The 14,580-nt window shown below is 50.9% G+C and overlaps 1 protein-coding gene across 4 annotated transcripts in view; it reads left to right on the forward strand.

Moving 5' to 3' along the window:
- The window catches only part of CHST10 (carbohydrate sulfotransferase 10), a 29,431-nt gene extending 18,501 nt beyond the window's left edge, over positions 1–10,930 (forward strand). For all 4 annotated transcript variants that reach the window (XM_044772982.2, XM_044772983.2, XM_070511621.1 and 1 more), the window contains 3 exons: positions 5,065–5,299; positions 7,490–7,595; positions 9,062–10,930. In XM_044772982.2, coding sequence (XP_044628917.1) covers positions 5,065–5,299; positions 7,490–7,595; positions 9,062–9,599 — 879 coding nt within the window. In that variant the 3' untranslated portion in view covers positions 9,600–10,930. The remainder of the gene's footprint in view (positions 1–5,064; positions 5,300–7,489; positions 7,596–9,061) is intronic.
- Positions 10,931–14,580: the final 3,650 nt, after the last annotated feature.

Here is a 14,580-nt window from a genome sequence, read left to right on the forward strand (position 1 = left end):
TCTCGCCCGGCGCACCTTCCTTACACTCAGACTCCAGGTCTCTCTCCTCAGGCGCCTGCTGCACGTACAGTGCTAATCGTTTCCCAGCCAAGGTGGGGACACTCTTTGAGATCCCCTCTCCCTTCCTAACCCCCATTCTGAGTCTGGAAGGTTCAGGTTGCAATAGTGCCAGAAGGCTCTTCAGCCCGGAATTAAACCATAGAGAAGGGGACAGTTCCTGTCCAGGATTTGCAGTATAAGGGCAACAGATTAGAAGCCAGCAAAGTCTAGAAAGCATGCACCAGCTCAGACTAAAATGCTGCTGGGGGTTACCTTCTGCGGGACATTGATGGACTAGAGATCAAGTCTGCAGGTCTCTTTGAAACAGGCTGGGAATGTTGCTTTTAGGATGAGCATTCCAGGGCAAGGAGGGAGCGTGGATGGACCACAGAGACAGGAAACCAGAAATCCCAATAGGAAATAGGAGGGTGGCTTTAATAGAAAAAGTTAAGGAGAGCACTGTTTCGTTACTTGGATCAATGATGACGCGAAGGTAGCGTAAGGGTTTTGCAGGAGGAGCACAGAGCTTGGAAACGGGCGGCGCTGGCGCTGCGCCTCTGTGAGGAAGGAGAGCGCTCATCCTGGGGTCACTCCCAGCGGACGGTGGGGTGCTCCTCCTGTGAAGGCTGCTGGCCTTCAGGAGTAACTGTGGTTGAAAATACTGCACCTGAATGTGCTTACCGTTTATAAAGCACTTTACTGGGCTTTAATCCTACTGGTGATCAAGAGCAGCCCTCGGAGGTGTAAGTATTTCTGTTCTCATTTGCAGTTGGGAAATGTGAGGCTCGAGGAGCTGACCCAGTGTGTCAGGGGCAGCAAGTAGTGGGCCTGGGCTTTCAACTCAGTGTCCTCTGTCCCCTTCCCCTCCTGCCCTGTCCCGCTGATCCTCAGAGCACTCAGGAGTGGGCTGAAGGAGCTGGGGAGCAGTGGTCGGACATCATCCTCTGAGGCCAAGAATCGGTAGAAGTTGAACTCAGCATAGGTTTTCCCAAAAGAAAGGTGATTTAGAAAGGTGATCAGGTTGCATGGCCCACCTTTAACAGTTTATTCTGTGCATAACGTAGCTGAATACTTGAGTGGAAAAGAGTGAAAAATAATCTCAGTCATTAAAATTGATTTAGTATATTTGCAAAGGGAAAAAATAGAAAACGCCAATTGGTAAACGCAATTGAACAAAAATTTTTTTTATATATATATAATGCTTAAGAAAAGCAAATTTGAAAATGATGGCGATTTTTCTGCAGTTTCTGGAGAGAACTTGTTTGGAGGTGCTGGCTTGTGCTGCTCTTGAGTGTCGGCCGTGATCCAGGTTAGATCTGAGGTTTACAAAACTTGGAATAGAGTGCGGAGAAGAGAGAGAGACTCTGAGTGAGCAAGAGTTGAGAGCAATGAGGGAACGAGGTAAAACTAGACTCTGTTTATCAAAGCAGGAAGGCGAGTGCCTGGCGCGGTCTTGGAGACGTGCGTGGGCCGGGGCAGCAGCGTGGTGCTCCTGCTCCTTGGAGAGGAGCGGAGGTCACTCTGTGAAGGAGCGGAGGTGGTGAGTCTGCAGGTGCCCGCTCTCACTTGTAGAATGTCTTCACCTCGGGAAGGAGCCATTAGGGATCCCCGAGACATCCTTCCTCCTCCAGGGAAACCCAGGAAATCGAGTGAGACACACGAGAGACGAAGTGTCCTGTAAAAGGTTATGTGTGTCAGGGAGTTGGTTATGGTAGAGCCTTGGAGAAAGAGCAGGGAGCCAGGGCGGTGGGGTGGAATCCTCTGTGTCCCATATTCCCAGTGTCCCTGCTCCAGAGTGTTCCAGAGGCTTACGTCCTCCCCACTTTGTAACTGATCCTGTCCCTCGGGGAGGACAGGTCCCTACAACTGCCACATAAGTGGACTGCCTGGAGAGCCCAGGGCATTTTAGTCCACTCGATAAAGTTAAATTGGAGGGACTATCTGCTTTAAAATCTTGGGAAGAAGGTCTGTGTGACTTTAAGGGCGTAAATAGATCTAACAGCAGAAACATTTCAAAATGCTGAGAAACAAGGCCACAACTAGAGGTGGCCAAAGGAGTAGGGTTGGAAGAAACAGCCTCCCTGTTCAGAACTGCCTTTCCAGATGCTTCTTGGAAAAACAGGAGGCGTCTGTGGGCAGACATTCCACCAGGATGTGAACAATGAGGGGATAAAAAGTCAAGGATGGGGGGCACTGAACAACTTCTGCCTGTGTTGGTGCATCTCCATTTACCCCTCCAGCCCCTCACCTCCTACCCCCAACACACACGTGCACACACACAAGTATGCACACATGCATGTACACACACAGCGTCACGCATGTTCTCTCTCAGCTGGGGCCTTCCCAGTGTCTCTAGAAAACTCTACAACTGCATCCAAGCACAGAGTAAAGACTCAGCAAATATTTGTCAAACGATCGGTTCTGCCTCCTAACAAAGCTGTAAAATTTTGGCTCGAGCATTAACAAAAGGCCTCTTGTGTTACAGATAGTCGGTTAGGTTCTAAAGCAGACCCAAGGAGTGTGTGTCATAATTTCGAACTGAGCTTTTTCATCTTTCTTGATTTTTTAAGTCAACCTTCACTCAAGAAGGAAAGTTAAATGAACCCATTTTGCATCCGTTTTCCTTGCCAGCTATCCTGATTCATCTCTGATTTATTGGGCAGTGGAAAGGCCCTGAGGCCACTTCAGGAAGTGCCTGGAAATAGTGTGTCACTCAGTAGAAAAGGGAGGAAGGAAAGAAAAGAGGGGGCCCGTGGAAGGTAAGAAAGGGACAGGCCAGCCCTGGAAGGACGTTCAGAGGGGACTCTGGGAGAGAGTTGTGGCTTTTACTTGGTGGAAGTCCTGCTGAAGGAAGAGAGAAAATGATGTGCTGTCTTGGCAGGGCTTCCTTTGGATACAGAAAGTACCCAAATGTGGTAGAAATAATCCATGGAGGACTTGAACGGTTTTCCAGAACTTCCCAGAAGTCTTTATAGGTGCTCCCTCCACCAGCCATTATTTTTAAATCAGACTTTTTATAAGTAATGTGTACTCACTCTGTATTTTAAAGAAATACCCAGAATTGAAAGGAGAAAACATCAACTACTGTTGTAAGCCGCAACTCTCTTTGAGACCTGTTAGGACTTTTGTGTATTTCCTTTTTAGAAAGCATTCATTGCAGTGTGACATACGTGGCGCATGACTGTTTCCTTGGTGGTAAGCACCCGATTGTGCCTCTCTGGAACGCACTTTAGGGAGAGGGGAGGGTTTCGCTTGGTCGTCATGTCAGTTGTGCCAGAAGTTCAGCCACTGTGAGCAAATGCCGGAGAGCATTGGCGCTGGTTTCTGCTCTAAGGGGTCATCAAACCAGGAGAGGAAACCTGCGTGAACCGGGGGCTGAGGCTCCGACTGGACACCCCTGCCCGCCTCCTAAGGTAAAATGACTTTCCTCCTGTCTCACGTGAGCTCCACCCCCCGCCCAGGTGTCCCAAGGAAAGGACCTTTCCTGGGACGCTGGCACACGGGCTCACCACATTCCAGGCAGAATCAACGAGGACACTCACGCTCGCATTTCCTGGCAGAACTTTTAATGTGCTGGAATCATGACCAAAAAGTCCTGCAAGCACCCAGGTATGAAAAGTCGGTTGCCTATAAAGAAATGACAGTGGCAGGGGCACGGACTTCTCTGCACTGGTCAGTCCCAGAACGTGACGAAGCCTCAGCTCAAGAATTTCATGGGGAGAGTTGTGACTCGGTGTTTTCACTCGAGTTGTATTCTCTGTGTGAAGGCAGTGGAGGAACTGCCTTAGCTGCACATGGGCTGGAAATTATACCTCCCATATGCTGATTTTTTGAGGGGAAAAAAGTTATTCAGGGACCTATTCCAGATAACTCGGAGATGATCAAGACAGACACCTCAAAAATTGATACATGGGGCCAGCCAGGTGGCATAGTGGTTGAGTTTGTGCTCTCTGCTTCGGCAGCCTGGAGTTCACAGGTTCGGATCCTTAGCATGGACCTACACACCACTCGTCAAGCCATGCTGTGGTGGCATCCCACATGCAAAATGGAGGAGGATTGGCACAGATGTTAGCTCAGGGACAATCTTCCTTACCACAAAAAAAAAAAAAAAGGCATCACAAAATAAAAGCAGCAGCAGTTTCCCTTGTGCAGTTTGGACCCTGGCCTCAGAAACCCCACCGGAGGTGGGGCTCCTAGCAAGTCCCATGGTCTAGGGGCTGAGGTGCGCTTCCAGCTCGCCTGCTCCTGCTTGGTTCTAGACTCACTGTCCTGACGGGCTTGGGTGTCTGGCATCAAAGTCTTCACCCCACAGTTTGCTCGGGTTTCCTCTCCTGGTTTGATGACTCCACCGCCGCTGAGCTCCAGCATTTGCTCATGGTGGCTAAACTTCTGGGACAACAGATGTGACGACCAAGCCAAACCCTCCCCTCTGCTGAAACTACCTCACAGAGAAACGCAATCAGGTGCTTTTCACAAAGGAAACAAATGGTTTCTGCATTTTTAAAACCCATGCTGAATGACCTAAGGTATTTTTTTAATTAATAAACCAGATATACCAGTATACCAGAGTATCTTCAAAACAGTCACCATGTGTGTAGACAGCTGGTCCTTAGGTACCGTCATACAGACACTCAGAATTACCCGGAGGGACCTGCTAGGGAGAATGAACCGGGAACCTGGCCAGCACTAAAATCCCTGAATGAGAAGTACCAGCTGTTTCTGGGAAACCATGGGCCGTAATGCCATCAGCAAAGCGACAGGCAGGCAGCCCACCTGCCACCTCGGTCTGTCCCAGCTGAGGATGAAGAAGAAGAAGGCCCGCTCTCTGATTAAGCTGTGGTCCTGCATAGCCGCGTGGCCTGAAGCCCCAGCCCCTGTGGGTGGGTCACACCCCAGAGCCCTGCTGTTTGCGAGGGTGGCTCCGAGGTTCTCGCGCCCGAGTGTTCCTGCACGGCCCCCGGGGGCTCGTGCAGGGCTCTGCCCTGTCTGCTGCTAACGAAGCCTGTGCCTCCTCCTTGCTTGCAGCCCACTGGGGCAATGCTCCCAGACAGCCAGCTTGCTCAACCCCTGGTCTATCTGGAGCGCCTGGAACTCATCCGCAATGTCTGCAGGGATGAAGCCCTGAGGAATCTCTCGCACACTGCCGTCTCCAAGTTTGTCCTGGACCGAATATTTGTCTGTGACAAGCACAAGATTCTTTTCTGCCAGACTCCCAAAGTGGGCAATACGCAGTGGAAGAAAGTGCTGATCGTGTTAAATGGTGCGTGCAGCGCCCGGTGACTGTGGTGGGCGGGGGACATCTGGGTTTGCCCAGGGAGGTCACTGTGGCCTGGGTAGGGAGGCAGAGGAGGGTGGAGAGAGGAGCAGAGGAAGGCACGGTTCTCCTGAAAAGGCAGTTCTCTGTCGTGTTTTTCCAGTTAGTGTGGGACTTTAAAAGTTGGTCGGTTAATTTCAGTACTGATCGCTTTCTCAGGGCCACACCTAAGGTCAGGATCTGCTGGCTGTCCACAGCGGGCTCCCCATCCCGGGCAGCCTGCCCACCCGGGTGGATCCCTTTTCTTCTCAGACGCAGTGCACTGATCCTTACTCGCTCTGGCCTGGTAGGTCAAGGCGTCACGTTCCCTGAGCCCAGGAAGCTGCCCTCACAGCTGCCCTTTGTGTGGTGAGAAGGGCCCCCCACACCCCGTGCCTGGGAGGGGAGCCTGGCCAGGTGGCCTGGGAGCCTCTTCACCCACAGACCCAGTATTCTGTGCCGCTTGGGTGGAAAGGAATTGTCCCCATTTTACACTGAGCATCGATATTCAGAGGGTTTAATTGACTTCAGGAAATTTGGGAACAGATCAGACCATTGAGAAGTGGCCTCACACACTGCAGTTTTTGATTACTCACCACGCTTTTCAGACACCATGTTTATTTGTTTAAACTCCAATTACTCTGAACTGATCCAAGATAAGTATGGGTTCCATCTGTTAAATTCAGCTTCAAAAGGAACATGATTCCAGTCACCTGCAGTGTGACTTCCTGCACCCACAATCAGGCCTTGGAGCAGAGTGGGAGGTGGCCCTGGGGCCTCCGTCCTCCACCCACCACTCCTGCTGCTCTTCTCAGAGTTTGCTGTCCTTTGGCCTTTTCACTGGTTGGTTGGTGGGGAAAGGGAGACACTGACCTCATCGTCTGTGTAATTAACGTGCTTCTTGAGTAATATGACAGTATGTTGGATTTTTGATATCAAAGAATGAGGTTACAAATCAAGTTTAAAACAATAAATATATAAAAGTCTTACAAATCTGCTAGCACGGTGTGAAGCATCAGACTTTAAAGAAGTAAACACCCATTTACAAGGGCGGGATAAAAATGGGAGTGGTTTGCCAGGCCGTATAATAGAAAAAGGATGGTCCTTATGGCTGTCGTCAGTCGTCTCCAGACACACCTGCACGGGGACAGGTGCCTGCGCACGCCCAGGGGCAAATGCACATTGAGGGCGGGTGTTCCTCTTGCTGGTTTTACAGCCCCCACAGCACTTAGCGCAGAGATCCAGACGGTGCTTACACATTTGGGGAAGGAATGAATAAAGCAGGCGAGGCCGTCACTACTGCTCAGATGGTCAGAAACAGATTCTTCCCTGCCAGACTCTAAGTTTAAGGAGAGAGGATTAACATAAAGACGGGCATGAAGGTTTGCAGAGGCCTGGCTAAGATCTTCTCAGTGACGCTTTATTTCCATTTATCTAAGTGGAGAAAAGAGTGAAAAACCTGCCCAACCCCCCACCCCGCCGATGGGCTGCACGCAGCCTCTGTTCAGTAGTGGCCCCAGGCCCTGGCCTCTCCATCCTGCCCTGCCGCCTCCTCAGACACTCCCTGTCCTCCTTCACCCCTGCTTCAAATAGATCACGTCACTCCCACAGCATTAGCCACGTTTCCAGCACCAAACATCTTTGCCACTTGCCAGCCTGGGGTGCTGTGAGGTTCCCTAGGAGCCACCTTGGGCCCCGGGGGCTGTGGTGCTGGGAAAGCCTGGTCTGTTGAGAGCGATGGGCCCGCGACGGTGCTGTGGGTGTAAATCACTGTGTGTCATGGTCTGCTCCTCCAGCGTTTTCCCCCAGCTTCAGAGCAGAATAAGTGTTGCTGGTTTTAGCAATTGTTTGCATGCAGTGATCTTTTTCAAATGTCAGATTTAACCCAGTTTAGGTGTGTTGCCAGGGGTAGGTATTGCCCCCTACTCCTCCTAGCTCGTCTGTTTCCTCTAGTTGGCTTATGGATTACCAGCAGCTTTCCTCACTTTCATCTCTGATCCTGCTGGCAGAAGCAGTTTTGGAATTCAGTAACCTATACTTGGATACTAGGGTGGGCTTGTGGGGGACCTGGGGCCTGAGTCAGGAGATGAGCATCTTGCTCTAAGGATGGCACCGAGGCAGGCAGCCAACCCAGGCCTCTCCCTCTTTCCTTCACAGGAGCCTTCCCCTCCATCGAAGAGATCCCCGAAAACGTGGTTCACGACCACGAGAAGAACGGCCTGCCTCGACTCTCTTCCTTCAGCGAAGCAGAAATTCAGAAGCGGTAGGAGCAAGTACCTGGAGGGGCTGGGGGGAGCGATGCTGATAAACACTGAGGCTCAGTTCCCTGCTGGCCAGGTATCCCAGATTGCTCCAGGAATACTGGGGGCCGTGGCTTTGTGCTGGTGGAGGCAGCCAGGCATACGCCAGCACTCAGCACACTTAAATTCACACGTCTTCCTGAGAACTTCAGAACATCTCCACCCTTGGCTGTATGCAGGCCATGAAAGTGAAGGTTACATAATGGAAATAAGTGGCTGTTTGTGTTCTGCTTTGGTTCTGTTAAGTTTTATGGATTCTTTACTGAATGTGATCTTTATTTCATACAAAAGGGGTTTGGGTTGCAGGGAAACCCCCTTAGGTTTTCCTTTTCCAAAGACGTCAGGCCTGCTTCTCCAGGAGCTGCCCCCAGGAGTGGTGGTGTGTACTGGACCTGGCACAGGCAGGGAGAGACTGCCCTCACTGATCATGGCAAGGATGGAGACTGGCAATGAAGAAACTACTTAGCTAGTCGTTGAAAAGTTCTCTTTGTTAGCTGTGAAACGGCCCCGTAGAGCAAGGTTTCAGAGGAATAGGATCGCGTAAGCAGCAGATAAATCTCAGGGCACCAAATGCCCTTTGACTTCCCTTGCTTGTCAGCTACTTCATTGTCATTGCTTCTGGCGTGGCTTATTTGGTCTTCCCAACTTGTGCAGAACCTTTTGAACGCAGGTGTAAATGCCCGGTCAGAGATTCTCCTGGGGAGGGGTCCTGCTACCCCCAAGCACTGATCTCCTGGGCTTGTGTGAGAGTGAGTGAGTTAAGATGTGCAGAGCCCTGAGAGCAGGTTCTGGCGTGGAGGACACACACCGTAATCACAGCCGTGTCCATGTCGTCACTGTGTGGTCACCCTCATCACAGGCCCTTCACACTGGCACCACTGTGCCACTCCCCAGACCACCTTCCTGCCAACTGGAGCCTTGCTCTCTATTTCCTCTTACTGCTCCTCCCTCGTTTTTCCTTCCTTGGCAGTTTGGAATTGAATTTTTAAAGACATGCCCTTAAAGTAAGTTTTCTCTGGCCTCCACTGTTCCTCACTCACTCACGGTTCCTGCCGTTATGATTGTCTGCCCAGGAAGAAAACCTTTAAATGTTCTTGAAGTTCTGAACTATTCAGATACACCAAACGTAGGTTAAGTAGATATCTCTACGGTGGCCCCGAAGGATGCTGAGTGCTGTGGCCTTAGACCAGTGCAGGTTCCGAGCCTCCGTTTCCTCACCTGTAAGGCTTCCCACAGGGTCTGCTTCCAAGGTGCCTGAGCAGTTTACGTAAGAGCTGCACGTAATGCACCCATCACAGGCTCGGCCGGGGTGAGGGTTCAGGGAACGGGGGCCGTGGCTGCCCCGATTGGTGTTCTTCACTCTCCGCCCCCAACTGTGACAACCAACAACATCGGGTTAACCTCTTCTTTATCTTCCTTTTTTCCTTAGTTTGAAAACATACTTCAAGTTTTTTATTGTAAGAGACCCCTTCGAGAGACTGATTTCTGCCTTTAAGGATAAGTTTGTTCACAACCCCCGCTTCGAACCTTGGTACAGGCATGAGATCGCCCCCGGCATCATCAGGAAGTACAGGAGGAACCGGACAGAGACCAGGGGCATCCAGTTTGAAGATTTTGTGCGCTATCTGGGCGATCCAAACCACAGGTGGCTGGACCTTCAGTTTGGGGACCACATCATTCACTGGGTGACGTACGTGGAACTGTGCGCACCCTGCGAGATCAAGTACAGCGTGATTGGTCACCACGAGACCCTGGAGGATGATGCCCCGTACATCTTAAAAGAAGCGGGCATAGACCACCTGGTGTCGTACCCCACCATCCCTCCAGGCATTACCATGTATAATAAAACCAAGGTGCAGCACTACTTCCTGGGCATCAGCAAACGAGACATCCGGCGCCTGTATGCACGTTTCGAAGGGGACTTTAAGCTCTTTGGGTACCAGAAGCCAGATTTTTTGCTGAACTAATGCGTAGGATTGTGAATTCAAGTATCTTTGTTAGACCAGAGGCTAACCAAGTGGAGATCTGAGCACAGAAGTGACACTTGCATCATTGCGCTGCTCCTGAAGACTCCTGCAGTCTCCATGGACCTGTGCGTGCCTCGGCCGATGAAGCTGGACCCTGACCGTTACGACTCACTTTGGGCATAAGGTGCGCTGAGGGCCCTTGGCCCCTCCCCACCCCTACCAATGCCACTGGGCCTTTGCTGTCCTCAGCAGGGGAAAAGGACTAAACATCGCAGTCTTACAGACCGGGAGGGAACATTACACGGCGTCAGGAATCATTTCCCTCAGTTGTCAAAGAGGCAGACATACTGCCAGCTCCTGTGGATGGTGGGGCGGTGCTGCCTGCCGCCAGTGGATTGCAGGAATGGCACCCAGCACTTTCGCAAGGGATGGAGAAGCTTCTGGTCTGCAGAAGTCACAGGGGCTCACACAGGGTGAAATCTGAGTAATAACGTGGCATCTCTGGCCCTCACCTTGGTGCTGCTGTCATCACAGAGGCAAACCATTCTTTCTGTGTCTGTTTTGTTCCTGTGAACTTCAGGATGCCCGAGGGCCCTTTTCAATAATCCGTCTTTTCAGGGTACGTGTCTGCGTGCTGCTTGTCCCTGTGTCTGAACCTCCGCCTCCCAACTGACTATCTCATTTAGCCCAAGAGATGTATTTTGAAGTGAGGGGAATGTATGATCTTTCTACCTGAGAAAGGGACCATCTTTGGGCAACTTAGAAGGAACAGGAAGCGCTGGCTGGGTCCGGAGCTCAGGCTGCTGTGGATTTGGGCACGTCCATCCTGATTATTGCCTGCCTCTTGTCTTTGACTGTCCTGTCTGGATGCGGGGTTCTCTCCCTGTCTTCTCCAGGGCCCACCCCTGGGGCCGAAGGCAAGCAGGGCAACATGCCAGCATCGCAGAATCAGTGCAGTTTACACATTTCAGTTTCCTTTCATCTCAGCAGAATGCTCACCACTGAACCCATTTCTGATAATGCCATCATCCCGGACTATAAGTTGGATAATCAAGTTCACCAGCAATAAAATCCTGGGCCCCGGCAGCCTCCAGGAACGCATCTTCCAGGCCCTGAGAGCACGCCACGGCTCCCGTCTCATGCTGTCTCACAGTGAGGGCCCTCGAGATATGGGACAGCTTCCCTGGTAACAGTCCCAAGTGCTTGACTCTGCACAGCGCCCCGAGCCCAGCCTTTCCTCCAGGCAGCCTCAGCCTTCCCTTCCTCAAAATGCCTTCCTTAGTTTGTAAATGTGAAAGTAAAATAAAATTAAAAATATGTGCCAAACCTGACACATGCTGCACTTCCAGGCAAGGGGCTCCCTGCCCACTCACAGTCCCGAGGCCTGCTGCCAGTGATGGGCCACACGGGTCTGCGCGGACGGCGTATGGTGACAGGACCGTGGAAGGGAAGTGAGGCTGCTCGGGTGCCGCTGACCACGACGTTGACGAGGGGCAGTCAGTGTAGTGGTCTCTCATCCTCCACTGACATGCAAAGGATGCAACCCGAGTTATTTTTCTATAAAGTTTTAGCAAAGCCTTGTTAAAATCACTTCACTCCTAATGAGCCAATTGATTACCTCTTTCCTACTTGAACTGTGATAGTGTGAATAATGTATCTGAATTTAAGGCCTTAAAGTTAGTTGTAATTTTTTTAAAAAGTCGTTTTCTCTCAGCAACAAAAGGTTGCACACCTGGATGCCCATCCTCCCCTGGGCCTCTGGCATTTAGATTTAGGTCATTTTTCTCTAGCATTTGGGTCATTTTCCTAACATTTTGCCAAACAAGTGGAGCTCGCCACCAGAACGTCTCCTGGACATTTCACAGTAGGTCCAAAGGGGCACACCCCACCACCCCTGCTCAGTGCCGCTCCTGTCCCGCACAGCCAGCCCCCTGGAAGTGTGCAGCCCCTCACCCTCCTGAGGTCGTCAAATGGCCATCTTCAGAATCCCCTTCCAGGCCTTTAGAGCAGGTGCCCGTTCTCCTGTCACCTGAGGGCTGTTTTAACCCCTCTACTCCCCAGACAGAGCTTTACAGACGCAGCCTGGAGCAAACCTGTCCGGACCCTTCCTGGCAGCGCCCTGCCTTTGATAGAACCCCGCTCACCTAGCAGGCATCGTCTGCACCCAGGCATGCTCCCGGGAGCCATCTGCCCTCAGTGCTGGGCCCTCTCGGCTGAGCCAGGGCACTGCCACGGGGCAAGGCCGGGGAGGGGTGTGGAGTGCCACCATGGGGCAGGGCCTTGGGGGTGGGGTGCCACCACGGGGTGGGGTTGAGGGGTGTGTCACCAAGAGGTGGGGCTGGGGAGGGGCGGAGTGCCATCACAGGGCGGGGCTGCGGAGGTGGGTGCCACTATGGGGGGGGGGTGGGGGGAGGAAGGAGGGCAGCGGGGAAGGCCAAGAAACGGGGCTGCCACTGAGCAGGGAGCACAACTGATTCCCAGGAGGAGACACCTGCGCATAAGGAGGCTGTGGGCAGCCTGAGAGGGTGGCCCCAAGGGAGGTCAGACCTCAGAACTCAGAAGTAACAGTAAGCCTGGGTTTGAAAGAAATATAAGAAGCAACTCTGTCTTCAAGAAGTGGTCTTAAGGCAGCGAAGGCAGTTCCTGAATATAAAAGTTTAATAATATTAGATGGACTTAATAGGCTTGTGTCTTAAATTTCAGTTTTCTTATTGGATTTCTCTCCTTCACGTGCATTTTAGTTTTATTGATCTTACGTTGAAAACCATTGCAGTGAAACGTCCAGAGCTGAAATGAGATTTGATTTTCATAGTGGCTGACTGTACACAGAGATGTGGCAGATCATTACATGCAAGGGACCCAGGCGGTCTCCCCTAAGAGGTTCCTGGAAGGGAGAGCCTCTGAGGGGAGAGGGGTCTCAGAGGGTTACTCAAGGATGTTGGTCCCCATCCCCCCACACTCTACCCCTCATCCTACCCCCACCCCCACATCCCCACTCTAAATCCCAGTGTAGCCTGCTCAACTGGAATCTCCCAGAACCAGTGAACAGCAAAAACCTGGATCAGGATGGGGGAAATAATCAAGGTGGCAGCTAAACATGAGAGGAGAGAGGCCCCTTCTCCTATTTGATGAAATTTAAGTTGTTCACGGGACAGTTTCCAAGGCCCTCGGACATGCCAAGCCCTGCACCAGGGTTATGGTTCCAGAGCGGAGCAGAAGAGCAGGCTCAGAGGAGAGGAGAGGTGCAGGACGTGCTGGACAGGGCTGCACAGGCCCGGGGTGAGTGGGGACAGTTTCTGGCAGAAGTGGCAGGTGCACTGGGAGGATTAGGGAAAGTGTAGAGAGCAGAAATTCTTTTTGCTTCCTCACCCCAACCCATCTCCCCGTGGACTTCGTAGAAGTTAACGTTGAAGCCGTCTAAAATAAGCCTCGGAAGGGACTATCACATCCATAACCTGTATTTTCCTCAAGGCTGGTTGCTTTGTTGAGAAGTCTTAATGGGCCTTTGCTCAAAGCTGCTTTCACTCTTATTTCCTATGGTCGGGAATCTTTAAACAGTCAATTTTTGTAACACTGCAAGGACTTAAATTTCTGGACTTTTTTTTTCTTTTTGTGCGTGCTTGCCAATTTAGCCAGTTCTCTCTTTCTGTCCACTTGCCTAATAGAGAGAGAGGAACAGTCAGTACACATCAGCATTAGCGTCTTTCCCACTGTTTTCTCTAACAGTCTCTGTTTTCTCGTTGTCGTCCATATTACCACAGGTGACAGTTACACTCAGTATTTCACCACAGCATGAGTCCCAATCTTTCCAGCCTACAATATCTGTTTTTTTGCCACACAGCCCCTAACCCCTATCGTCACTTATTTTAGGCTTCTGTACTTGCAGCCCCAATATCAAGACATCGATTTCTTTATTAGCTAGGATAGCATTAGCTATCGTAACAAACATCAAGATTTCAGTGACTTAAGACAATAAAATGATGATTTCTCACACACCTAACAATCCAGTGGTCTGTTCCTTGTAGGCTGGGATTTTTCCATCTTATGGGTCCATCATGTCCAAGGGTCTCATGGTCCTCTGCTTCCAGGAGAAGGGTTAAGAGCTTGGAGAGCCACAGGCGACGTTATTATGGATCAGTTGTGGGATTGGGACGCGTGTGTTCTACTTCATTCTTTTGGCACAGAGCAATTTCCAGGGAGCTGGGAAATCTAATTCCTGGCTTAATATTTCCTGGTGAAACTACGCAAATTTGTGGTGGACACTGACAAATAAATAATAACCCTTTATGTAAGGATAGTAGTTTACTATGTAAATAATGACGTGAAGTAGGCCTAAAAGACTTATCTCCATATCATAAAGGGAGAAATGGATTCAGGGGAGTTAACTTGCTCGAGATTATACAGCTAGACTTCTGGTTTCGGATCCAATGTGTAAAGAGCTTGGAGGTTGTCACTCTTGTCCTTAGAACAAGAAAAAAGCTGAAAAAACTGAAAATCATCGCCTTTTCTTGTACTCATCAGAGAACTGAGGTTGCGGGGCAAACTGCTCACCTGATATCTGGAGAGATGGGTGAATGCAGAGATTCACAGCTGAGATCAGCTTGCCTAGAGCTGCTGGAGCCATAAACTGGTAGGATCCCTTCTATGGTAATTTTGACATTGCTGGGGGCTGAGTGCTCTAGCTTGACAGGGAGAAACTCCTGGAAACCACAGTCTTAGGGGGTTCTCCAGTTACCTCCAGGAACCCCACCAGTTTTTTATGGTGAAGAGTCAAGAAAAATCCCCTGCTGGCTCTGGCAGGTGGAAGAGAAAGGTAACCATTTTGAGATATGCCCAGAACATTCTGCATAACAAAGGCCTCCTCTCTAGGGGAAAAGACTTTACCAGAGCCTTATCCCACATGAGAGAAGGGCATTTACCCAATTCCAGCCCCCTCAAGCCTTCCCGTCTCACCTCAGGAGTGAAAAACGTGCTAAGAATC

This window comes from Equus asinus, chromosome 6 (genome assembly GCF_041296235.1).
Source record: "Equus asinus isolate D_3611 breed Donkey chromosome 6, EquAss-T2T_v2, whole genome shotgun sequence".
In the NCBI taxonomy this organism is placed as follows: domain Eukaryota; kingdom Metazoa; phylum Chordata; class Mammalia; order Perissodactyla; family Equidae; genus Equus; species Equus asinus.